Source organism: Sapajus apella, unplaced genomic scaffold (assembly GCF_009761245.1).
Source record: "Sapajus apella isolate SASKATOON/1434 unplaced genomic scaffold, GSC_monkey_1.0 scaffold60, whole genome shotgun sequence".
In the NCBI taxonomy this organism is placed as follows: domain Eukaryota; kingdom Metazoa; phylum Chordata; class Mammalia; order Primates; family Cebidae; genus Sapajus; species Sapajus apella.
The window spans coordinates 3,495,057-3,521,769 of record NW_022437000.1 but is presented as its reverse complement, the minus strand read 5'-3'; the positions used below and the strand labels follow the sequence as shown (position 1 = coordinate 3,521,769).

At 38.6% G+C, this 26,713-nt stretch overlaps 1 protein-coding gene across 1 annotated transcript; it reads left to right on the top strand.

The window, feature by feature from the left end:
* Positions 1 to 283: 283 nt before the first annotated feature.
* Positions 284 to 20,763, top strand: SLC10A2 (solute carrier family 10 member 2). The gene is made up of 6 exons (XM_032246194.1): positions 284 to 866; positions 8,933 to 9,051; positions 13,157 to 13,245; positions 14,458 to 14,633; positions 16,436 to 16,593; positions 19,270 to 20,763. The coding sequence occupies exons 1-6, from the start codon at positions 490 to 492 to the stop codon at positions 19,395 to 19,397; spliced, it is 1,047 nt and encodes a 348-aa protein (XP_032102085.1). The 5' UTR covers positions 284 to 489; the 3' UTR covers positions 19,398 to 20,763.
* The last annotated feature ends 5,950 nt before the right edge of the window (positions 20,764 to 26,713 follow it).

Sequence of the window (26,713 nt, the reverse complement as noted above, 5' to 3'; positions counted from 1 at the left end):
GATTCAGGACCCTAAATCCTTCTATTTACAGGGAAATGTGAGAACAATATGCGTTCCTATGGCTCAATCCCTATAAGATTCTGTACTAAGCCGAGTTGATTTTAAGTGTCACTTAACTGAAATTATGCAACAAACCTTCGTGGCATTAAACATTAACACGGCTCTTTTTATATGGCATGGTTCATTATCATGCCAGTAAATGATTAATCTTAACTCTCTGTCTTGACCAATAATTTTGCTGAATGTTTATGATCCACAATGTGCTCTGTGTTGTAATGTTACCTCTCGAAACTGACATACTAGCATTTATTGTTTTTTATTACTTCCCTAAGGTGGCTTTCAAAAGAGACACCAAGTGACATATTTTTAGGAGGGCTTTAAAAGTTTGATGGGGTGGAAGTAAACACTGCTTATCTCAACTGGCAGCAGAGCCAGGGCCCAGGGACCAGCACTTCTGTGGACTCAGCCTGTTGAGAAGCAGTCCCAGCAATGAGTTACCGGAACATCTGTGTGGACAATGCAACAGTTTGCTCCGGCGCATCCTGTGTGGTACCTGAGAGCAATTTCAATAACATTCTAAGTGTGGTCCTGAGTACCGTGCTGACCGTCCTGTTGGCCCTGGTGATGTTCTCCATGGGATGCAACGTGGAAGTCAAGAAATTTCTAGGACACATAAAGCGGCCGTGGGGCATCTGTGTTGGCTTCCTCTGTCAGTTTGGAATCATGCCCCTCATGGGATTCATTCTGTCAGTGGCCTTTGACGTCCTCCCCGTCCAGGCTGTGGTGGTGCTCATTATGGGATGCTGCCCAGGAGGAACTGCCTCCAATATCTTGGCCTATTGGGTTGACGGCGACATGGACCTGAGGTAAGATTATTTACACCTCTAACTCCTGCAATCACCTGGGGGTCATCCTTCCAGAAGCTTATGGCATTCTGAATGTCCAGCTGATTTGCCACGGATCTAAAGTATGACTAAAGAATTAAACAGGAGGGAATAAATGCATTCACATGCCTTCTAGCACAGCTGTTTAGCTATTGGAATTGGGGGATTTACATTTTGTGTTTGTGCTTTGCAATCTAACTCAGTTAACAGGGGGTTGCATAATTGCTGTTGATCTCTAGGAAAAGATTCAAAGTTTTTCAAAATAGTAATCTTTTCCAAACCACAAGCTGCAGCTGAGGAGGTTTATCCTGTTGGCAGCAAGGAAAAAAAAAAAATACGCAAAATACACTTTCTTTGTAATGATGAGGAGCTCTGGGTACAGTCATAAAATCAAACTATTTGTCAGACATTAGAAACTCTAGTGAGATAGCAGTCAGCTCCATCAAATATAGCCAGTTTTTTTGGCAAACATTTTCCTGGTATAAAATCTAAGGAAGAATTTATAAATTTGCTTTACCTCTACTGGCATTAAAAGTGGGAGAAAAAAGCCTACAGAGGCTTTTTTAAAATTATGCTTACTTTACTACAAAATAAACAAAATGGTTTCTCCACTTCCCACAGAGTAATCTAAATTGCAATGTTTGCCCAATTCATCCCATGGCAGTCTGAACTAGCACTAGGGGGAAAAAAAACTAATAGAAATAAGATGAAGCATTAATGTGACTAGACTGAGAACTTTAATGCTTAAAGTTGAATGGACAAACGTCTTTTTCCTTAGCTCACAATTCATTTCTTGTGAAAGGTATGCATTTCCTTCTGCAAACCATCCAGATGCCAATGCAACATGTACTTATTACATAATGTACAGTAGGCAATCAGCTCTGTTCATCCCCAGCTACTATAGGCAGAGGAGAAAAGCACACAGTGTAGCAATGTAAGCACTGGATCGACAGAGTGTCCAGTGAGCAATTAGGAACCTGCTGTCTCATTTCAACTGGTGCTGGTTCCTCAAAAATCTTTAGAAAAGTCATACAAACTCTATACCTTCACACGATTCAGTCTTTCACGTAAGAAAACACACGGTATCCACCTTGCAATTGCTTTTTCTTAAGGAAAGCCCATAAAAGAACAAAGAATGGCAAGTGCTATTCAGGGTTTAGTTAATCTGTGAACCACAGTGTAGCAATAAGGTCTTTTTAGACTTCAATTTAGTTTGACCTGGACGCAGGTACACAGAAGTGAGAATTCAAAATGCCGGTACCTATTAAACCGAGAAAAGTGAACTACGTGGAACCTTGGGCTTTGACCTCCACTAAACAGCTTTCTCATGACATTTGTAACTTTTAATGCAGAAGAGTTTTGTACCTCAATGTAATGCCACACATGGAACCCTTTTATAAGACAGAAGAAAAATGTGTGTGCTGCTAGGCTATTAGGTTGTTGAAATGAATTCTCTTCTGTGAGCTAACACAGTAAAATCTAACCTAAAAGCTCCAATTTACATTTTTCTCTGGTTTTAAGGAAATGTTATTTCTCTTGAAACAGGAGATGATTATGTAATCCTGTCTACCTAGCATAACAATCCCTATAATTTTTTTAAAAATCAGAACCAAAGTAGAATATGAAGCCTCCAGCTATATCTGTGCAAATGAATCCTTCCAACAAGTCAGAATAACCCCTATAATGAGACATGGAGCAAATTCACCTCTCCAGATTTCAACAAGACCCAATAAGAGATCCTGCACACCCAAAATAAATTTCACTTAATCTCATAAATTTCACTTAATGCTCCTAATGCAGGACCTACTTAACTATTTTTATTCTAAAGCTTTGTTGTGCTATTTCCCAGAAATAAGAAGTGGGGAAGGAAGCAGAGTGTTAAGAAAGGCAAAAGAGAAGATCGAAATGCCTACAAATCAAAGCAGACCACTGACAACACACAGCCGTCTCTCCATCACTTATTCTCTCTGGTTTCTGTAGAACTTATTCTAGTCTCTGGTCTCTGTATCACTTATTCTTCTACAAACACAAGAAGATGTCACTGTATTTTAGAACAGCTGATAATCATGTTTATCATCAGAGAATCATTGAGAAGAGATTCAATTATACTGCTGTGTAAGATGATATTACACATTGTGTGTTAGGAAAACAATATTCTAATATTTCTTCAATACAAATGAATTCAAAGAGTAAAACCTAAGCTATTAGGTAACAGTTTTCTGAAATTTTTTATTCTTCTGGATGGAGAATTGGATAAAGTCTCCTGATAATTTATTTAGATACAATCCTAGCTAACATTTATATTTCCAATTGTGTACACTCAGAACTTTACCTTCTCCATCTCCACTTGAACTCTAGCGATGGCATGAAGACACGATTGTTTATGTCAACAGTCACCTTCACTAATAGAGCTGATACCACACAATGCCAGCAAAGCCATTCCACCTGTTCTAACTCTCCTGGTTATGGTTCTTGGGAGAAGAAACCAAAACATTTCCCTCTCACCCTGTCACCTCTTATGAACCTGGAGAGCCACTGCATTTTGCAATCTCTAGTGACTTTGAAAAATAAAAGACAATAGACAGTAATCCTTGCTCATTGAAATCCAGCAAGTACTATTTCAGTTCCTTCTCTGACAATTCCCAGCCTGGAAAGTTGTTTGTGAATCTGATCAGTGCACATATAGTTTCTCCTAAGTTACAGCTGTGCTGTGGACATCACATGCACAAAAAGCATCAGACAGAAGAGAAGGTGACCTCTCAGGTGAATCTGCTGGTGACCAAAACCCATAGTTCAGGGGACACAGAAACCTCCTATCTCCTTTGTGTCTGCTCTCTCCCCAGACACAGGCAAATATCTGGGGTCTTCATCCTTCTTAATGGCCTCAGCCACACCATGCAAAGACTTCTCACCTCCTTTCTTTGGCTGCTTTTTTGGAGAATCCATTCTTATGCATCCTTCTCTGAGTTTCACCAATTTCTTCCTTACCACCTACTTTCTACATTCCTTTTTTATTATTTTATAGATTTTCTATTTTGTAGATTTTCCTATCACATCCTTTGTTCTTTGGGCAAATGCTGTTAAATTTTTCACTTTCCACTTCAGTATCCACTGATATTTTAGATATTCCAGAAACATGACCCTCTGGCTTATCACAAATCCACAGGACTCAGTCCTTCCTATGTCAACCCCATAAATGTCTTTCTCTTCTCTATTCTTGGAGAACTAACCAAAAACCATTTGGCTTTTTTCTTTATTCTCCCTCAAAGTAACCAAACATTGCTCCTCTCCAGTAACATTTATTTTGCTAGCTATTATTTATTAAACATTATTAAACAATTAAGCATATTAAACAATGCACAGTGCTAAGGACTCAAAATACAATGGTGTATTTCATCCTCAGAAGAATCCTGTAAAGTTAAAACTATTATTTTCTGCATTTGGCAGATAATTAAGATTCATAACCTTGGCCAAGGTCATTGAGTGGAGGCATGCCTGAGTCAGAACTGGAATCACCAAGATCTACCTGCTTCCCCTATGCAGGCTCGTAAGCTTTCTCTACACTGTTTCGATCACTTATCATTTCTCCAATGTCTATACTACGTTTGATCCTTCAACTTGGTATTTTACTCCTAATATGATTAAAATCTTTTGCATCACTTAACACCGACTTCACTGAATTCCTCAACATTCACTAAACTTACATTTATTCTTTCTGCTATTTCCATACACACAAAAAAATTCTCCCTGGCAGTTAATAGAGCTGAAGCCAAAATTAAAGCTTTTGTTTTTAAATTTTCTTACACTTAAGTATTTTCTCTCATTCTAATAGAGGTTCATGGTAGTACATTTATTTTTGATATCCATGGCTTTTATAGAACTTCAGATTTTTCATGTCAGATGTTTTCTGGCAGAGCATGGGGGCTCATGCCTGCCATCCCAGCACTTTGGGAGGCTGAGCCACGTGGATCACTTGAGGTCAGGAGGTTGAGACAGGCCTGGCCAACATGGTGAAACCCCATCTCTAATAAAAATACAAAAATTAACTGGGCGTGGTGGTGCCCACCTGTAATCCCAGCTACTCGGGAGGCTGAGTCAGGAGAATTGCTTGAACCCAGGAGGCAGAGGTTATGGTGAGCTGAAATTGCACCATTGCCCTCCAGCCTGGGCAACAAGAGCGAAACTCTGTCTCAAAGAAGAAGAAGGAAAAAAAAAAAAGATGACATTTTCTTTTGCTACTTTGCACTTCTATATTATTTCTTAAAATTTGTTATCTGTGGATTTTTTTAACCTCATTTTGAGTTGCTTGATTTTGTTCTTATATACATTCAAATAGCATCAGCTTCTAGCCACCTATTCTCCTGTTCCTCTGCAGGATCTCTTCATCCAGGCTGCCCACAAATCTAAACCTTTCCTTCTTCAAATCCTCTTGTGTCCCTCCTCATGGTCTTTAAGAAACTGTCCTCACCAAACTCAAAATTATGATACAACCTCATAGATTATCTTAGCAATATTCAGAATTAAAGGTTTTGCAAGAAACTTTGAAAGAAAAACAGACAGAAAAAGACTTCCTTCTTAAACATTTTCTCACATTTTCATCAGCCTTCTCTTTACTGTGAACCAGGTAATAAATCCTCCTCACTTCCCCCCACCCTGAGACTTCCACCACACTCTAGAAAAAAATATTGGATGCACAGAAACAAAAGTGAATTTATTATTGGGACAATTTTAAGTCCATTCTGATATAGTTTTTAAAGTGAAAGATAAAAGAGAGAACACTGAAAGAAGGGGAGGAAGGAAGAGAGAAAATATCACCTTCAAACTCCAGTACTTTCATTATAAGTAGGACAAAGCACTATTAATAACAAATTAACTTATTTGTCTTGTGTAGAATTCTGCCTTAGCATCTATTTTGTATCTAAATTAAGTTAACCTATGACCAGAATAGATTGAACTGCTTAGAGTTTTAAATACATCCATAGCATTTGTTACTTCATAATATTTTAGCTCTACTAAAACAAATATTTTTATCTAAACTATTTAAACCTGTTTTAAATGAGGCCATTCTGGTTAATATATATATATATATATATATATATATATATATATATATATATAATATTAGGGAAATTAAGCTCCCTGAGAGACTTTGCCCCCAGCCTTTATTTTGCTAAACTGTGCAAATTTATCTACATGCCTTGAAACAAAATTTCTCATTGTCAACTACTATCTTTTTATTTTTTTTGGTGGTGGGATGTAGTCTCGCTCTGTTGCCCAGGCTAGAATGCAATGGCACCATCTCAGTTCACTGCAACCTTCACCTCTTGGGTTCAAGCAATTCTCCTGCCTCAGCTTCCCAAGTAGGTGGGCCTGGCTAATTTTTGTATTTTTAGTAGAGACGAGGTTTCATCCTATTGGTCAGGCTGGTCTCGAACTCCTGACCTCAGGTGATCCACCTGCCTCGGCCTCCCCAAGTGCTGAGATTACAGGCGTGAGCCACCGCACTGTCCCGCCAGCTACTTTCTTAGCATAGTGTGTTGTTATTGTTGTTGTTTCGGGAGGCAGGTAATATAAATGTTTAGCATTTTCTTTCAGGTACACACATCACACACTTAAGAAATTACTACTCTTGACAACTTCAGTGATGACCTATTGGGGGAAGGGCCTTTCAGAGAAATTTCTCTAAGTTTCCTGATTCTATTTGGTGGAACACAAAATACACAAACACGATTACATAAGTGATCACAGCAAAGAGATGCAGGGTGCGGTGGCTACTGCCTATAATCCCAGCACCTCGGGAAACTGAGGTGGGAGGATTGCTTAAGCCCAGGAATTTGAGACCAGCCTGGGCGAAGGGTGAAACCGCATCTCTACAAAAAATTTAAAAATTAGCTGGGCATGGTGGCTCATGCCTGTAGTTCCAGCCAGGCATGGTGGCTTGTCCCTGTAGTCCCAGCTACTCGGGAGACTGAGGTGCAAGGATCACTTGAGCACGGGCTTCAGTGAGCCAAGATGGTGACTCTAGCCTGGGTGACAGACAGAGATCCTATTTTTAAAAATGATGGTAGCAACCAGCTCTTAATAGAGTTCTTTGCATTGTTCTGAGTGCTGGACACTGTTGGCTCATTCCACCCTTACAACCATGTTAGATAAAGAAACTGGTAAAGATAAGTCAACTAAATTACTCAGATTAACACACTTTAACACACTAAGTGGCACCAACTGCTTTCAGCCCAGATAGTGTGTGGCTTTAGAGCTCAGGCTTTAAAGGCAGAGAATGTACATGGTGTATAGATCACTCTGAAGGGGACCAGGAAGACTCACTCTTTGACCCTTTGTCCTAGTACTAGATTTAGCATCATTTGGTACTAACTTCTCCATGTAGAAAGCCTACTCAGCCAGACCCACTTACTAAAATACAAATGCTCTGAGCAGGTATGATACCAGACACTATGTGCTCAGTTCTTCTGAACACACATTTGCTAAATTGTCAGTGGCTTGCTCAGTCCTAAGGATTTAGGGCTACCCTGGCTGCTCGCATGCTTTCTTTTGATTTTTAAGTCTGCTTCCTCTTCTTTCTCAAGCTAGGGTCACTTGGGCAGTAATTTTTTTTGCTTCATGGCAACACACTGAGGCCTCCTCCCTCAGACATGCATTCTATTCCGGGGGCCCAGGGAGGCCCGTCCCATCTCAGCATGGTCAGACACGTGCAGCCCTTGTAGTGTTAGCTGCTCTAAATGTATTTGCTGTTCTTTGATGGAATGTTTGAAGGATGGCACACCCAGGGAACTTTACATTGTTTAATGATGATTTTTACTCCATCATTTAATACTGCTTCTGACCCTTAAGAACAAAAGGGGAGGGGAGGATGGCACAAGGCAAAGTGGAAAGACACCAAATGTGGCTTATTTTGCTCAAGATCAGGCCCTGAACACACTCGGGCATGTGTATATTTCTATTCATCACACCAGATGATGCTATAGGTTGAGACAGGTTCTTGCAGGACTTTCTAATCATGAATTGAAAATAAAAATTTTCTCCCATTCTGGAGGTTATCTGATAGTTTGTTGATAGTTTCTTTGCTATGCAGAAGCTCTTTAATTAGATTCCAAGAAAACAACAAACAAACCAATTAAAAAGTGGGCAAAGGACAGGAACGGACATTTTTCAAAAGAAGTCACACATGCAGCCGACAATCAAAAAAGGCTCAACATCACTGACCATTAGAGAAATGCAAACCAAAACCACAATGAGATGCCATATCACACCAGCCAGAATGGCTTTTATTAAAAAGACAAAAATTAGCAGATGCTGGTGAGGTTACAGAGAAAAAGGAACAATTATATACGGTTGGTGGGAGTATAAATTAGTTCAACCGTTGTGGAAAGCAGTGTGGCAATTCCTCAAATACCTAAAAGCAGAAATACCAAGCAACCCATCAATCCCATCACTGGGTACATACCCAAAAGAATACAAATCATTCTATTATAAAGACACATGCACATATATGTCCATTGCAGCACTATGCATAATAGCAAAGACATCATATCAACCTAAATGCCCATCAGTGGTAAACTGGGTAAAGAAAATGTGGTACATACATACCATGGAATACTATGCAACCATAAAATGGATGAGATCATGTCCTTTGCAGGAACATGGATGGAGCTGGAGGCCATTATCATTAGCAAAGTAACACAAGGACAGAAAACCAAATAATGCATTTTCTCACTTATAAGTGGGAGCTAAATGATGAGAATACAGGGACACATAGAGGGAAACAACAGACACTGGGGCCTATTGAAGGGTGGAGGGTGGGAGGAGGGAGAGGAGCAGGAAACATAACTAATGGGTACTAGGCTTAATACCTAAGCAATGAAATAATCTGGACAAAAAAAAAAAAAAAAAAAAACCATGACACAAGTTTTCTTGTATAACAAATGTGCACATGTAGCCCTAAACTTAAAAGTTAAATTAAAAAATAAAAATAAACAGCGTCTCCACTAGAACACACAGGTGGATGTATCAACCTGCCTGTTGCCTTTCAGCGTCAGCATGACCACATGCTCCACACTGCTTGCCCTTGGAATGATGCCGCTGTGCCTCCTTATCTATACCAAAATGTGGGTTGACTCTGGGAGCATCGTAATTCCCTATGATAACATAGGTAAGTCGTCCCTCTGCAAGACTGTTGACTGTTACCCTCACGCTCTCTGCTTACCCCTGCTAACCTCTCAGACCAGGCTCACACCGAACCATTATTTCCCTTGCAGCAGTTTTTTTGCCCAATTTCGTTATAAAGTCACCCCTGTGTTTGATGAGCCTTGGCAGAATGTAAATTCCAAACCTTGACCTTATGGGAGAATCTGCTTTTTCTGCCATTTGAATCTCCAGGGAGAGGAGCCCCCTCCCCACACCTGTCAGTCTGGACTGAGGAGGCTTAAGCTTTGTGGATGTGGGAGCCTCCACCTATTCCTTAACCCAGAGTGTCACTAGTTCTTGGTCACAGGATTTTGCCTCCAGACACTCCAAGAAACTTTTTTTTTTTTTTTGAGATGGAGTTTCACTCTGACACCCAGGCTAGAGTGCAGTGGTGTGATCTCAGCTAACTACAACCTCCACTCCTTGAGTTCAAGTAATTCTCCTGATTCAGCCTCTCTAGTAGCTGAGATTACAGGCATGCACTACCACACCCAACTAATTTTTGTATTTTAGTAGAAACAGGATTTCACCATTTTGGTCAGGCTGGTCTCAAACTCCTGACCTCAAGTGATCTGCCCACCTTGGCCTCCCAAAGTGGGATTACAGGCATGAGCCACCGCACCCAGCCTGAAGAAATGTTTTAAAATCCTGTAGTGGTGTCAAAATAGAGCACTGAGTCAGCAATCTGGAGTATTACAACAGAAAACTACCAGGTGAAACACACTGTTTCTAACACTCACCTGTGAGCCACATCTTGAGGCAAAAATTGATTTAATGGCAATGTCTGTATCTCATGCTCCAGAACTCAAATTCACTAGTAATGACCCTGTCTCATTTCACCCCCATCCCAAAAATCTTATTTTCTGTTTTTGGATAAACAAATTATAGTGGGAGATTAAGTTACTGTTGTAACTTAGGGATGAGAGTCAAGGGGAGAATGAAAGAGTTCCCGGTATACCAGGAGTAAGCATTTCCCACAGCACTATCACAAATAAAAGACAAGATGTAGGCAAAATAGTACATCAGTATCAATCACCAGGTACACTACATGCCAAATAGTTGGATTTCTTTCCCCACTGACCTTGGAAACAAATCTCAATGAGCTGCCTCAAAAAGGTGTGGGTTTCCCGCTGAAGGAAGCATAAAAGCAAAGGCTAGATGGTAAGCCACATGGATGCTTGCAAGAGGGACTCCTGTCAGGATGGGTAGCTGGACTGAAATTCCTTCCATTTCCAGAAAGACTGCTTCTGTGATTAGTATTATTGAGGAAATATACAACTGAATTAGTATAAACTTGGTGAATACTGAGTGGAGATAATCTGTATTACAATGTTTTTAGTCCTACTTTTACCATTACTATTAGAGAGGGGAAAAAAATTTCCTCCTTGAAATGCCCTATTCAGTACGAGTTTTTGATATACAAGATTCTTCTGACCCCTGTCAGATGCTGACATCTGGATGGGGAGGAGGCAGACCATGCAGCTGGTACCACTAAAAAAAAAACGCTGCTGCAAATTGTAGTACCTACTCCTCTCTACCACATTTGTTCGTGTCTTGTGCCGAGAAGTTTATATCCATTTCATCATTTAATTCTCACAACAGCACTGTGAAACAGACACAACTCCATCCATTTTACAAATGAGGAAACCAAAGCTTGGAGGGATTCAATGATTTGTACAGTTCCCAGAGTTTGAGAATACAGAAAGTTCAGCTCCAAATCTATTTGGCTCCCAGTCCCACCACATGAATCCATTCATCACTCTCTTTCATTCTTACTCTTCTTTCTACCTTTCTTTCCTCTGATACCTACTGTGTAAACTTGATTAAAGACCAAGTTACGTATTCAAGGTGAAACTGTGAGTGGATGCTTTTTCATCCACATAGACAGGCACTTCACAGAGAGAGCATGGGCATGTGAGGAATATGTAAAACAAACAGAGCCTGGGGAAAGAAAAGAGCAAGATCACCAGCCCACTGGAGACCAAAGAGATACAATATCCTCTACAAGCAGGAGCCACACACTGGGGGTGTAAAGAAAAACACAAAGTGCCTCAAGTCCCTAAAAAACTTCATCTAGCCTCATCTGGTCAGGAAAGGAAAAGCAATTCTGTCATAGATTTCGGCAAGTGATGCTGCTTATGTGTTTATTGTGTTGGCTTGGGTGCCCTGAAGAGATGAAAACTCTTAGCAGGAAGGGCCAGATTCAGCACATTAAAATATAAGACCAAAACCTAACTAACCATGCTAACATTCCAAACACAGGACTTGCACCTAGATTTAAGCTACCACATCACTAACAAGTTGTATACCCAGATGGTTTAAATTTAAGACCTATAAACTTCAAAAATTTAGGCAATGGTCTAAAGACCCAGGAGAAGGTGTTTTCCTCCTATATTCATCAGTTCTCACAATGCTATAAAGAATTACCTGAGACTGGATAATTTATAAAGAAAAATTTAATTGGCTCACAGTTCCACAAACTGTACAGGAAGCATGGCTGGGGAGGCCTCAGGAATCTTACAATCATGGTAGAAGGGAAAAGGAAAGCAGTCACTTCCTACGTGGCTGCAGCAGGGGGAAGAGAGTGAAGAGGGAGGTGCTGCACACCTATAGACAACAAGATATCATGAGAACTCACTATCACAAGAACAACAAGGGGGAAGCCTGCCCCCGCAATTCAATCACCTCCCACCAGGCCCCTCCTCCAACAGACCCCTCCTCTAATTGTAATCCTCCAACTGGGGATTATAATTCAACGTGAGATATGGGTAGGGACACAGAGCCCAATCATATCACTCCCAAAGCAGCAGGGTGCAAAGATACCCCAGGGGGATTTTTCTGGGGGATCTCAGCAGTACATGTGTCAATGCCACTCTTTCACATCCTTTTTTCCATTATTCCCTTCTTACTCCCCTTCATCCATCTTTTTTTCCTACTCTTAGTATCTTTAGTCATTACTTAAGTCTGTCGAGTAATTTCTGGGCAAAAGTCATCACTGACCCTTATATCGCCACGAAGGCTAGAAGACTACAAGGAAATTAAGTTTTCATCATTAGTGCATTCACTTCAATTAATATCTATAGCCTTGGATTCTAGAATCTGTTTTCCAGTCTGAGTTAAATCTACCTAGTTCAGTCAATACTAAGCAACAACTAAGCAACAGAATTTCACTGTTCAATATCACTTTCTTACACTGCTTTAAAAGGATGTTTGAAAAAGACACAACCTATGAAAAGTTAGAAGTTGTTGGCGCTAAATTATTTGAAATCAGCTATTGGACAAATAGTGTTAAATAACATGGAGAAACAAACCATATGTCGCAAGAACAGCAGTAAATTTAACATGGTGAAACTGAACAATGGCTCTTTTATCTGGCTGGGTGAGCATGTTATGGCAAAGAACTATAATTACATGAGAGGTCGTCAAATACATTATCTCATGGAAAATTTAAAGCACACTTTCTCAACCTATGTTCTCACCTCTCTGCTGTAAATTTGAATAACTAAAACCAGGTTTAACTAGAAGTCATGAGATGTCAGACTACCTGGTGATCTTGAGCTAATTTGGGGCATTTTCTATCATTATAAAATATTTTTAAATTATTTTTTATTTCTACTATCATTAACGAATGTAAAATATTGTCTTTTTATCACATACACACACACACACACACACACACCCCTTGTTGAGGCATTTTTCCTAGAGATATAAAGACCAAGGAAGCCAAGATTCTGACAAATTGAAATTAATATATATGGAAAATATAAGAAACTCTAAAAAATTAATTCAGAATTTAGTGAAAGAATTTACAGCATTGATATTATCAATTATCCACCAATAATATTAAATTATTTACTGGAGTGAGGAAGGGGAGAGAGAGAGAGAGAGAGAGAGAGAGTGTGTGTGTGTGTGTGTGTGTGTGTGTGTGTGTAATTCTGTATTCTGTTTTGTGTATTCCAGAAGGAAGACTGAAATACTATGTAAGCCTTTTTTAGGCTGCTTACTCTTCCGTTTGTCTCTTTCCTGTGTCACCTCTTCTGCTGATCCCATTGCCCTTCTGTCGTCTTTAGGTACCTCTCTGGTTGCTCTTGTTGTTCCTGTTTCCATTGGAATGTTTGTTAATCACAAATGGCCCCAAAAAGCAAAGATCATACTTAAAGTAAGTATCCCAATCCACACCGTTAAATGTTCCGCCGTGACAATCAAAACAATAGGGTTTTCCATCCATGAAATGGTTTTATTCTTATTTTATGATTACTGTCGAGTGGGGGTCTGAAGTCATCAGCCATTCAGTCTCCTCTTTTAGAATGCCCTTCTTTATCTGTGCGTAGAGAGAGAGAGAGAGATGGGATCTCACTATGCTGCCAAGGCTGTTCTTGCACAACTGTGCTCAAGTGATCCTCCCAAAGTGCTGGGATTACAGGAATGAGATATCGTGCCCAGCCTAGCATGCCCTTCTTTATTGCAGTCACAGGAAAAGTTTCCACCCATTTTTAAGACACTCAACTGAACTATCACCTCTTGGTTTGGCTCTATTCTATCCTCACCACGTATTACTGTTATCTCTGTTATGTGAGTTTGTGTTATACAATACATATAAATGGCTTTCTTAGAAAACAGAACATATTATTTTTTGTGTCTGTATCCATTGGGCCATTTCATTGCCTGGCAATCAGTAGATTCATAAAGCAACCATTCACTCCCCTTTACCAACTGTATTCTAGCTATATGATATGGATATGAATGCAGATAATATAGATAGATTCTGCTGCTCAGGAGCAAAGCAAGTCCATCGTATTCCTTGCTTCTCTTGACAAAAAAGTTTATAATCTCCAAATCTTGTTTTAAATGTGAAAAGAAGAAAAAAATAACAACAGTGGTTTTTATTTGCTTATATCTTTTTAAAACTTGTATAGAGTTTTAGATCCATTTTCTCATTATCATAATAATCATAAAAAGTAACTGGGGTTTTATCCCCAATTACAAATGAAGAAACTACAGTTTATAAAGTTCATGATTTACTAAAGGAAACAGAATAGGAGTAGTTGAATCTGGAGGCCAAGAATTCCAGGCTGTCGCTGAAATGGGTTGTCTTTTTTTCTAACAGGGATAATTTGCAAGCTAAAAAATCTTCAGGCTAATTGCAAATGGATGCTACATGTCCTGTTGTGTTCTTAAAGCTTAAAGCACGGGACAAGCGCCAGTATTTCCAGTGGGCTGATTGCAGCCTCCTGGCTAGAAGTACATAGAAAGACAACTTTATCATCATTTCCCCCAAGGACAAGGAGACTGCTGAGGTTTTGTCTCTCACAAAAATACTTGGATTTGCTTTGACTCTGATTGCTGGGTTCACTTCTTCCTTTTACTCCAGATTGGGTCCATCGCGGGCGCCATCCTCATAGTGCTCATAGCTGTGGTTGGAGGCATACTGTACCAAAGCGCCTGGATCATCCATCCTAATCTGTGGATTATAGGGACAATATTTCCTGTGGCAGGTTACACCCTGGGGTTTCTTCTGGCTAGAATCGCTGGTCAACCCTGGCACAGGTATGGCGTTTTAGTAAATCACATTGGGAATTTTCATCTGTAATAGCTGTTGTATTCCTTTGCTAGAGTTGCCATAAGATAGAACCACAAACTGAGTAGCTTAAATAACAGACACTTATTGCCTCACAATTTTGGAGACTAGAAGTCAAAATGAAGGTGTCACCGGATTGCTTCTTTCCTAGGGCTATGATGGAGGGATCCTTATCTTTCTCCCTTATGGCTTGCAGACAGCTGTCTTCTTCCTATGTCTTCCTTCAGAGCACGTCTCTGAGGCCAGACTTCCCTTCTGATAAGGACACCAGTCATATTGGATGAGGACCCCCCATCTTAACTCATTGTATCTGCAATGACCCTGTTTCCACATAAGGTCACATCCTGAGGTGTGGAGTGTTAGGACTTCAATATATGTATCTGTGGGAGAGGGTGATATAATCAACCCATAACAGCTGCAAACACCAAAGACAAGAGGAAAATCCTTCGCTTCTCATCACATTCATCCTATTTCTGAATATGTCATTCTAAATTGACCCATTGATTCCGAAGTCATGCAAGTCCCCAGGAAGAAAATACTGACCGCCTCTTTTTTGCTCAAAGTCTTCTGGACCATTCCCCTTACAGTGCAGATGGGGCTCTTCCATTGCTAGGCATTCTTATTCTCTGAGTGGAGTAACATTAATGAAAGCAGTTGGGCGCCATGAAATAGACAGGTGTTCCTCTAGCTGGCAGCAGGGTGAGCTCATCCTCCAAAGGCGCCGAATATTAGAATGGGTTTAGCACATCTAGATTTTGTATTGGGTAGAAATGATTCTTTTTGAGTAATCCATCTAATAGACTGGCAGAGAGAACACAGGTGTAGAGACAGATGCATGTGTGAGGTTGGGAAAGAGAGGAGTGGCATTGGGCAGCGGGAAGAGCACAGTATTTGAGTCAGGCAGACCTGGGATTGCCTTCCAATCCTACCACACACCACCCAGAGGACCTCAGGCCTAGCGCTTTCTCTTTCTCTGAGTTTTATCATCTGTAGAATGGGGACAATAGTTTCTACCTTATAGACTTTTTGTCAAGATTTAAAAAAAACAATTGTTTGTTGAGACAGGGTCTCACTCTGTTGCCCAGGCTGGAGCCCAGTGGCACAATCACAGATTAGTGAAGCCTCAAACTCCTGGGCTCAAGTGATCCTCCTACCTCAGCCTCCAAAGAAGCTGGGAGACACCGGCACACACCACGTTGCCTGGCTAACTTTTGTTTTGTTTTAGAAACAGGGTCTCATTATTATGTTGTCCAGACTTGTCTTGAACTCCTGGACTCCTGGGCTTAAGAAATCCTCATACATCAGCCTCCCAAAGTGCTGGGATTACAGGTGTGGGCCACCTGTTTATCCCAGCCTAAATAAAACAAATTAAACAATGAAACAGCCACAACAAATACCGTATGTTGAGGATTTTCTGAGCCCCTGACCAATTTGTGCTCTACACTGTTATCAAGGTCAGGATTGAAAAGAATGAAATGAACCCTCTTGGCCACTTCCTGAGCACTGTGGTAAATGAGCCAACTCTTCATATGTACATATTAAATATATTTATTTATTTATATTAACTACAATAGGTGATATTATATATAATATACATTAATAAGTATATTTATTCCATAGAAAGTTATATATTGAATAATCCTGTCTTAAATATGTGCATTAAAAGCAGAGACAAAATGCATATATATGTACTTATTATTATATCTGCTTTTAATGTTACACAAAAACAAAACAACAACTAAAGCATACACTCTCTTAACATCTTCTTTAGGTGCCGAACGGTTGCTTTTGAAACGGGGATGCAGAACACGCAGCTGTGTTCCACCATCGTTCAGCTCTCCTTCACTCCTGAGGAGCTCAATGTCGTCTTCACCTTCCCCCTCATCTACAGCATTTTCCAGCTCGCCTTTGCCGCAATATTTGTAGGAGGTAAGAAATCATGCCGATCCCATTTTATGATGATTTTCTTTGAAAAATCCTGGAGTTACTAAAATAGCATTTTTTTAAAACTCCCTGTTCCTGGTGGTGAATTGTACAAATATATGAGAGGAAAAAGCCACCATAATATTATCATGACTTTCAGTTGCGATGAAAAGATTGTAGTTTTACCAAAAGATTCTAGCAAATATTGTTTTTAAGTGAAAAGTAATGGAGGCCAATTCTCTCCATTGACTTTCTTTTCCTCAGTAATTAGGAAGGCAGAGGAACTTGCTGGGAGCATTAGGCTGTGTGTCTTTGGGCATTCGCCCAGGAACTCAGGATTTGGCAATCTTTTTCAAAACATTGTCTTGATACGCTTTATAGATATAGGATATTTATCAGAAAACTGGTATACAAAGAAAATTTACCGGGCTAACACTTACAAGGCAGATGTGTGTGTGCATATGTGTATATATTTTTAAATACCCATATAATTGAAGTGGCTGAAGCAAAATGTTCTTTATGTAAAGTGCTAGGTGTAATTTAAGTAATGCTTACTTCTCCCAGTGTCTCCCCTCAGGCCCCACCACCCACACTGGCCTTCACCTAGTTGAAAATTCTTTCTACATTTTCCTTTCCAAGGATTGATAATATTTAACCTCTATTTTTACACTCTAATTTTTTAAATAAAAAAGCTAGTTTTTAAAGCCTCATGACATTCTAATGGGGAATATAAAGTGAAGGCATACAACAAAAATAATGTAAAAATTAAGTCACAAAATGTCCAGAGACACAGTTTGGTTTTGTTTGGTTTTGCTTTGCTCTTCTCCTTAGCTTCATCAGGTCTTCAACTTGTCCTTGAATGCAAATCTCCTCTGCACTACTGCCCTGAATGTCATTCTCAAAGCAGAGGCTTCCTTTCTAGAATAGAATACTCTGGATCCACTGAAAACATCCCATGGATTTACTTCTGCTACAGGAAGCAGGAGCCCATGCCTAATTACTTTGTTTCCTGTATAGTGATCCTTGTTTGATTGTACAGAGCTCTACCCAATTTGGTACACAGTGGGATCTTTCCAAATAATTACTTAATGATGTCTACCAGACAAGCCAGAGAAAGTGGACTGGTTGACAGAACAATTAAGTAAATGCACTAGTTGAAAACCAACCCCAAGGAGATTGATTAATAAAAAGTCAAGTTGAAGGAATGAGGAAAGGGGAGCATTCAAATTGGTCTGGAACTTTCCCACAGTTATACCAGTAAGTATAAAAATAAGAAAGGAATCTTTGTTGAGTGTATACAATGCCTGGATGCAATATTTTGGTGATAAAAGTGGGATTCTAAATATATTTTGGAAAAAGGAGAGGAAGGAAAGAAAGTAAAGGAAAAAAGGAAAGATGGGAGGGAGAGAGGGAAGGAGGAAAAGAAGGGAGGGAAAGAAAAAGGGATAAATAAGAGGTATGGTTTGGTTAAATAAAATTATTGGCATAAGTTTAAGCTGAGGGACTCTCAGCTTAAAACAGTTTATAATAAGTGGTGGATCTTCAAATTGACCACAAGCTCAATTAAATTCAATAGTATGGTTCAGTGGCTTCAAAAATAATATATTACTAGAAGTTCAGGGACCAATCTAAAGGAGATATTGATCTTGGGTCAATAAGATCTTTGAGGCAAGTCATTGTCTCTCTCAGCTGTGTATCATAATGAAATTTAACATTTATTGAACATTTACTATTCTTCGCAGACCACGCTAGGCATTTAATTTTATCTCATTTAATGTTCACAATTGCCCTACGAGGTAGATAATATTATTATGGCCATTTTATATGTGAGGTATTAAAATTTGAGGGGAGGGTCCTAAAAGTAGTATTTTCTGCCCTCCTCTTGCCTTTGTGACCAATTGAGAAGTAGAAGAAAAATCAGATATTCAGATAACAAAATAGCACTTTTGCTATGGATAAAACTTAAATGGAAAACATGGCTTGAATCCACAACCAAATGGGCTTATGGATACACTATTTCCTCCATGGCCTCACACATGTGCAGACGTGTACTCACACACACATATACACTGCAGGTCTTGCCTTGCAGGGCAGAGCCTATCATGGTGAGCTGACCTTAAAAATCAGCTGAGAAATGCTTGCTACCAGAGACCAGCAGCTCCACAGAAAAGAAGGCTGATCACCCATCAGCCGAGTCTCTTTTCTCTGGGGAAAAGACCGAATGAAGACAGGGAGGGAATGGGAATGTTGTTCCAGTTCAAGTCTTTCTATGGACTTGAAGGACCATTGAACCAAGGTCCTGGAGCTTGCACTGCACCATGTGTGTATTTACTGAGGACTAGCACATTCACTGGGATAGAGTGGTACAGAACCAATGCTTCCTATTGTTCTCATCATTGTTGAGTACCACGTGCAGGGCTGAATGCCTGAAGAAGGCTTGTGGCTGCCCTGAGCAAATGTCTCCTGAAGATTTACGCTAGGTCTTCCTGAAGTGCAGTCATCCATCTGACTATGAGTAGCCATAGAACTAAGAAGAGTGATTGGTGATTGCGTTCTCTAAGCTGCCCCAGTCTACAGAAAATGTGATCTGCCATGTGAATCATAGGTTATAATCTCTATACAAAGTAATTTTCCAGTTTATTATTTTAAAATTTGCTTGACAACCTGTGTATTGTTTTCCAGTTTATGTGGCATATAAGAAATGTCATGGGAAAAATAAGGAAGAACTTCCAGAGAGCAAAGAAAATGAAACAGAGCCTGAGTCACTGTCTTATAAGACGAATGGAGGATTTCAGTTGGATGAAAAGTAGATACCAAACGGACAAAAAAGACAAGTTCTAAATTACATTCTTAAACCATAACTATATTTAATTATGTTTTGGTAGGATAACTGGCAAAAAAGAGTTAAAGTAAAAATTTGAATTTCATTTGAATTCATGTATTGGTTTCAATACCAAGTGACTGGTGGTCCAATTCTCTAATGGACAAATATTGTTTCATATATATATGGTTTATATATGTATATATACTCATATACACATATTGTCATTGAAATATTCCTCCAAAATATTCTTAGACTAAACCTGACATAGGTAACACTGAGAATGAGAACACTGTAACACCAAAACTTAATTCTTACACAGAATCTCCTAGCCCAGAGATGAGGACTTGACTTTCTATATGTTAAAATAGATATAATGAATTATTATTATAGTGGTCAAGATTTTCTTCAGTATTTATGATTGTAAAAATTGACATGAACATCTTTCACTGACATTTTAATCATTATTTGAAAACTTTGCAACCTATTTATTTATATAACTTTGTAATATAACATGGGGAAATATCTGACTTCTGTATTTTTTAAAAAATTGACTTCTCCATTGACAGTTCAAAAGCAGAAATGAGAGGAAATTATTACAAAGTGAATTCAATAACCATATCGAATGCAGGCTCTTAGCAGGGATATTGCACATCTGTTGCTCTACCTCAGGGGTCCAGTGATACCCACTAGATCTTTCAAGGAAAAACATAATTCTTTTCAATGGTTTGTGTTTGGCAAAGAGCTCTTCAAACCTGGGAGAGGAACTTCCTCCAGGTTTTTCTGTGTGCAGCAGGTCCACGTGACTAATATGACAGCTATTCAGTTCACAGGCACCACCCACAGTAAACATCATGGTCAGGGAGTTGGCAGGAGGTGCAAAGACAGAAGTATTGGGAGAAATACCTTGACTCTAGTGGAAGAATTAATTCAATGGGAGATAGTAAAAAATAAATAGAAAAGCACAAATAACAGAAACCCGGTTGAAATGCTTAACTACAGTCAATTAGATGTGCAGGAGTAAGTAGTATAAGAAGAATCAAGTCCAGGAGTGATCGGGAAATGAGTATTAAGCAGTATTCAAAACACAGCCAGGAGTATCTGGTATATGGCAGGAGGGGTTTATGGCTTCCAAGGGGAAGTAGCTGGTCATAAGATCAAATTTAATTTCGTTTCCCTCATTCTGCAGCAATCAGAATACACAATCTTAACCACCCAGTCCTTAGAGATTTTGTTCCATTGTGCACTGGATATTTTCACTGCCTCATAGAGTCCATTGTAAATGTTTTGGCTGAAAGGACTTTTTACATTTGCATGTTCTGAATTCAGATCCTGCTGGTGTACCAAAGCATTATGGGAACAGGAACTCAACTTAGCTCTTCCAGTAGAGGGATGAGGGATTCTGCTTTTAAAATTCATAGCATTTATCTTTTTATAAAAAGTTTCCATTTACAGTTGAATAATGTCTCCATATTTTTCCATCATTAGACAAATAGTAAAATGGACTAAATAATTTTAAGAGATAGTGGAGGAGAGGGGGTACAGATTTCCTTCTTAGAGAGTGTCAAAGAATATGCTCCCAACTGTGGAAAAGGAAGATTTTCACTCTAGTGGCTAAGTACCTCCTACACATTTCTCATCAATCAGAAAACAGACAGGTGCACTAAAGGGACCCTAAGAACTCATATTGTAATTTCAACACACCAAAAATCAAGTCCCCAGATGCCAGCAGCTGCAGCAAGCAGGTTTTTCCTCCCTGTTGATCAAGACAGGTAAGCAAGACAGAACTTGGCTTTCTTACATGATGTGGTGTCTTGTGACTTGTATCTTTTTCCCTAATATGCTAGTGGGAAGAAAAATAGCTGAGCTCTCTAAAACGATAGCTCTCTATTTTTAAGTGAATTTGAAAAGTTGATTAAATTATGTATTTTATTGCCTCTGTGAGTATCATATTAAATGAATATTTTATTTTAAAGACTTAAATAAATTAAAATGATTTTTGTAAAGTTTGGTCTAGTTGAATCTTTGTGACTGCTATCAAGGTTTTCTCACTGCTCAATTCTAGAGATACAAATAAGGTAGTTTCTCAGATATTAAATTGTTCTTTGGAAAGTGCCTGAAAGAAACTCTTAATTAAACACTCTCATAATTTGGTCTCCCACTGATACTAACTGGGATTTGCCTCTAGAAAATCAGACAGGGGGAACATTAATTAATGACTCTTAAAAATAGTTTGACAATGATAACTGATTTAAAATAATAATAAAAGTATTTCATGAACTTATAAATAAAGCCACCATCTTCTACAAAATGGTGATGTTTGCACATATAGTGTATATGTATATGAATATGTATATGTATGTGTGTGTGCATATACACACATACACAATGATAGTCTATTTAAAATAATAAAAGTATTTCATGAAGCTTTCACCTCCCACAAAATGGTAGTAGATAATATATATTTTATATATATATATATATATATATATATATCATATATATAACATATACATACACACAGAAAGAATTATAGAGCTCTTACATTAAAATCTCTCATACATGAGACTTGAGGAAATTCAGGTTATCAACCTCATTTGACTCCTCCTCAAAGATATCATTCTCTTTTCCATCTGGGAAACTCTCACTCTCTTCCAGCAGGAAACAATTCATCTCCTTGAAATATTTGGTATCCCATTGCTTCTCAATCCTTCACCTTGTCAAAAGCCACATAAGTATAGAACAACAGTCTTCAAACTGTGCTGTGGTTGTCCCTGAGAGTTCACGAAATTGTTCAAAGGGTATGCAGGCATGGATAGGGAGTAAGTTTCCATTTTATCAACCTCCAGATGGATGCCTTCCCCAAACTGCCCTCCCTGAAATGCCCAGTGTTTGGGTTGTCCTGTTCCCACCTCCTCTTTCATGGCCAGGCCTTATTCTTAGCCCTAATCTTACTATGGTGCATTGGTCAAAGGTAGGAACACTTTTTAACACCAAGCAAACAATTTCAAATATGGATATCTGAGAAAAGCTTATCTTTCCCAATTGTATGAATATGTATTTAATGATTTAGACGTGAAGTATTTGGGTCTGTGTTAGAATATTTGTATAAGTATGTATTCAGTGATTTAGAAGACAATGTGGCAATTCCTCAAGGATCTAAAAATAGAAATACCATTTGAACCAGCAATCCCATTACTGGATATATACCCAAAGGATTATAAATCATTCTATTATAAAGACACATGCACACGTATGTTTATTGTGACACTGTTCACAATAGCAAAGACTTGGAACCAACCCAAATGTCCATCAACGATAGATTGGATAAAGAAATGTGGCACATATATGCCATGAAATATTATGCAGCCATAAAAAAGAATGAATTCATGTCCTTTGCAGGGACATGGATGAAGCTGGAAACCATCATTCTCAGCAAACTGATGCAAGAACAGAAAACCAGACACCGCATGTTCTCACTCATAAGTGGGTGTTGAACAATGAGAACATGTGGACACAGGGAGAGTAACATCACGTACCGGTGCCTGTCAGGGGGTGGGGGTCTAGGGGAGGGATAACGGGGGTAGGCGGATAGGGGATGGATATGTCACTTTTAAATACATCCAATGAAATCTACGTACCTCATAGATGTGATACTTATTACCTATTTTTTAAAAATGAGAAGCTTGCCTTTATTTTTCAGAATTTTACATTGTTTTTCTTTTGACTAGAATGTATGTGAATCTATTTTCCATTATAGAATTTTATTCTAATGTAATGTATTTATGAAAGTTTTGACACTGTGTGTATTTTTGGATAAATATTATGTGGTTAGACAAAAGCCTGGAATGCAATACATACTACCCTGTTATTGTGAGACTAAGACAGAGTTCAGCAACTATTTCGTGCCTCTATTTTATGGATTTAAGTGCTTATAAACCTTCTTTACATAGAGAGGAAGATGGTAATGAGAGGATTTTTGGTATACATTGTCCCTCAAATTTCCAAGTTACATGTGAAAACAATAATCACTTAGTGGTCCATCATCAAAACTTTTTTTAAATATAAGGATTAACAGCTTGATGGGATCCTCTTTCAGCTTTCTTGAAAGTAAAGAATTGGAATTACCCATGCTTCAAAATGTTTCTTGAACTGAAGTCATTTGCCATCTCAAATTCTGGGAAATGTGCTACCAAAGGCTTTAGTAGATATATCAAAGAGCTCTAGACTCTGTTACACTTCTACATAGAGTCTCCAAATTTAACTCTATTCTAAAAACAGGGTTGGGAAGATAAAAGTAGTAGACACAATTCCTGCTACATCTTGGGCAATAAAATATGTGATCAGCTTTATTATGATAACATTTATGTAGAATAAGATTCCACAATTTTCAATGTACAGGTCTACAAATTTTGACAATTGTATAAAGTTGTGGATCCACCCCCCAAAGTCATGATATAGAACATTTCTGTCACCCCCAAATGGTGCATCATGTCTTTTTGCAGCAATTCCCTCCCCAGATGCTTGATGCCTAATTGGCTTTCTATCACAATTTTATTTCTGGTTACCTTGGGGAAATACCTAGGAGGGAGATTGCTGGGTTCCATGGTTAGTGTATGTTTATAAGAAGCTACAACATGTTTTTGAAAGTGGTTGTACAACTAGCAATCTATGAGAGTTGCTGTTTACATTCTTGTCAAAACTTGTTATTATCAGCATTTTTTTTAACTATTTTATTGGGCATGCAGTGATACCTTATTGTGGCTTTAATTTGCATGTATCTAATATTAAGTGGTATTGAGTATCTTCTCATGAATATACCTCCCATTACCATGTGCTCATTTGCTTTTGGTACCATTCTTCCCTAAAGTATCTCTTTAAATTATTCTGTTCATTTTTCAAATGGGTTCCTTGACTTCTTATTATTGAGTTATCAGAGTTCTTTATATATTTTAGATCAATTATTTTATAGTGTAATTTTCATATGTTTTATTGATTTTTATTTTTTTGTTATTGTGCTTTAAGTTCTGGGGTACATGTGCAGATTGTGCAGGATTGTTACATAGGTATACACATACCGTGGTGGTTTGCTACATCCGTCTATCCTCCCATCACTTACATGAGGTATTTCTCCTAATGTTATCCCTCCCCAATGCCCCACCCCCTGCTATCCCTCTCCTAGCCCACCCCCAACAGACCCAGGTGTTGCAGAAATAAAGATGTTCTTCGAAACAAGAACGAAGACACAAAATACTGGAATCACTGGGACACATGTAAAATAGTGTCTAGAGGGAAATTTATAGCAATAAATGCCCACATGAGAAAGAAAGAAAGATCTAAAATCAACACCCTATTATCAAAATTGAAAGAACTAGAAAAGCAAGATCAAAAAACTCAAAAGCTAGCAGAAGACAAGAAATAACTAAGATCAGAGCAGAACTGAAGTAGATAGAGATATTAAAAAAAAAAACTCTTCAAAAAATCCATAAATCCAATAGCTGGTTTTTTGAAAAGATCAACAAAATAAACTTACTCCTAGCCAGATTAATAAAAAAGATAAGAGAGAAGAACCAAATAGACGCAATAAAAAGTGATCAAAGGGATATCACCACTGATTCCCCAGAAATACAAACTACCATTAGAGATTACTACAAACAACTCTATGTAAATAAACCAGTAAACCTGGAAAAAATGGGTAAATTCCTGGACACTTTCACCCTTCCAAGCCTAAACCAGGAAGAAGTTGAAAACCTGAATAGACCAATAACAAGAGCTGATGTTGAGGCAGCAATTAATAGCCTACCAGCCAAAAAAAAGCCCAGGTCTAGATGGGTTCACAGCTAAATTCTACCAGACACACAAAGAGGAGCTGGTACCACTCCTTCTGAAACTATTCCAAACAATCCAAAAAGACGGAGTCCTTCCCAAATCATTTTATGAGACCAACGTCATCCTGATATCAAAACCCAACAGAGACTCAGCAAAAGAAGAAAACTTCAGGCCAATATCCATGATGAACATAGATGCAAAAATCTTCAATAAAATAATGACAAGCTGATTGCAGCAGCACATCAAAAAGCTTACCCATCACAATCAAGTAGGCTTCCTCCGGGGATGCAAGGCTGGTTCAACATGTGTAAGTCTATAAACGTGATCCACCACATAAACAGAACCAAAGACAAAAACCATATGATTATCTCAATAGATGCAGAGAAGGCCTTTGACAAAATTCAACAGCCCTTTATGCTAAAAACTCTCAATAAACTAGGTATCAATGGAACGTATCTCAAAATAATAAAAGTTATTTACGACAAACCCACAGCCAATATCATGCTGAATGGGCAAAAACTGGAAGCATTCCCTTTGAAATCTGGCACTAGAAAAGGATGCCTTCTCTCACCACTCCTATTCAATACAGTACTGGAGATTCTAGCCAGAGCAATCAGGCAAGGAAAAGAAATAAAGGGTATTCAATTAGGAAAGCAGGAAGTCAAATTGTCTCCATTTGCAGACAACATGATTGTATATTTAGAAGGCTCCATCGTCTGAGTTCAAAATCTCCTGACACTGATAAGCAACTTCAGCAAAGTTTCATGATACAAAATCAATGTGCATAAATCACAAGCATTCCTATACACAAATAACAGACTTAAAGAGAGCCAAATCAAGAACGAACTGCCATTCACAATTGCTACAAAGAGAATAAAATACCCAGGAATACAACTAATAAAAGATGTAAAGGACCTCTTCAAGGATAACTACAAATCACTGCTCAAGGAAATAAGAGAGGACACAAACAGATGGAAAAACATTCCATGCTTATGCTTAGGAAGAATCAATATCATGAAAATGGCCATACTGCCCCAAGTAATTTATAGATTCAACACTATCCCCATCAAGCTACCAATGACCTTCTTCACAGAACTGGAAAAAACACCTTAAACTTCATATGGAACCAAAAGAGAGCCAGCATAGCCAAGAAAATACTAAGCAAAAAGAACAAAGCTGGAGGCATCATGCCACCTGATTTCAAACTATACTATGAGGCTGCAGTAATCAAAACAGCATGGTACTGGTACCAAAACAGAGATATAAATGAATGGAACAGAACAGAGACCTTGGAAGTAATACCACACCTGTACAACCATCTGATCTTTGACAAACCTGGCAAAAACAAGCAATGGGGAAAGGATTCCCTGTTAATAAATGGTTTTGGGAAAATTGGCTAGCCATGTGCAAAAAGCAGAAACTGGACCCCTTCCTGATACCTTACACTAAAATTAACTCCAGATGGATTAAAGACTT

Bases quoted from the DNA above. Each gene is read 5' to 3' on its own strand.
- SLC10A2 (XM_032246194.1), top strand. From the start codon at position 490: ATGAGTTACCGGAACATCTGTGTGGACAATGCAACAGTTTGCTCCGGC. The intron at 13,246-14,457 runs GTAAGTATCCCA...CTTTTACTCCAG, and splicing joins AAGCAAAGATCATACTTAAA to ATTGGGTCCATCGCGGGCGC. The intron at 16,594-19,269 runs GTAAGAAATCAT...ATTGTTTTCCAG, and splicing joins TGCCGCAATATTTGTAGGAG to TTTATGTGGCATATAAGAAA.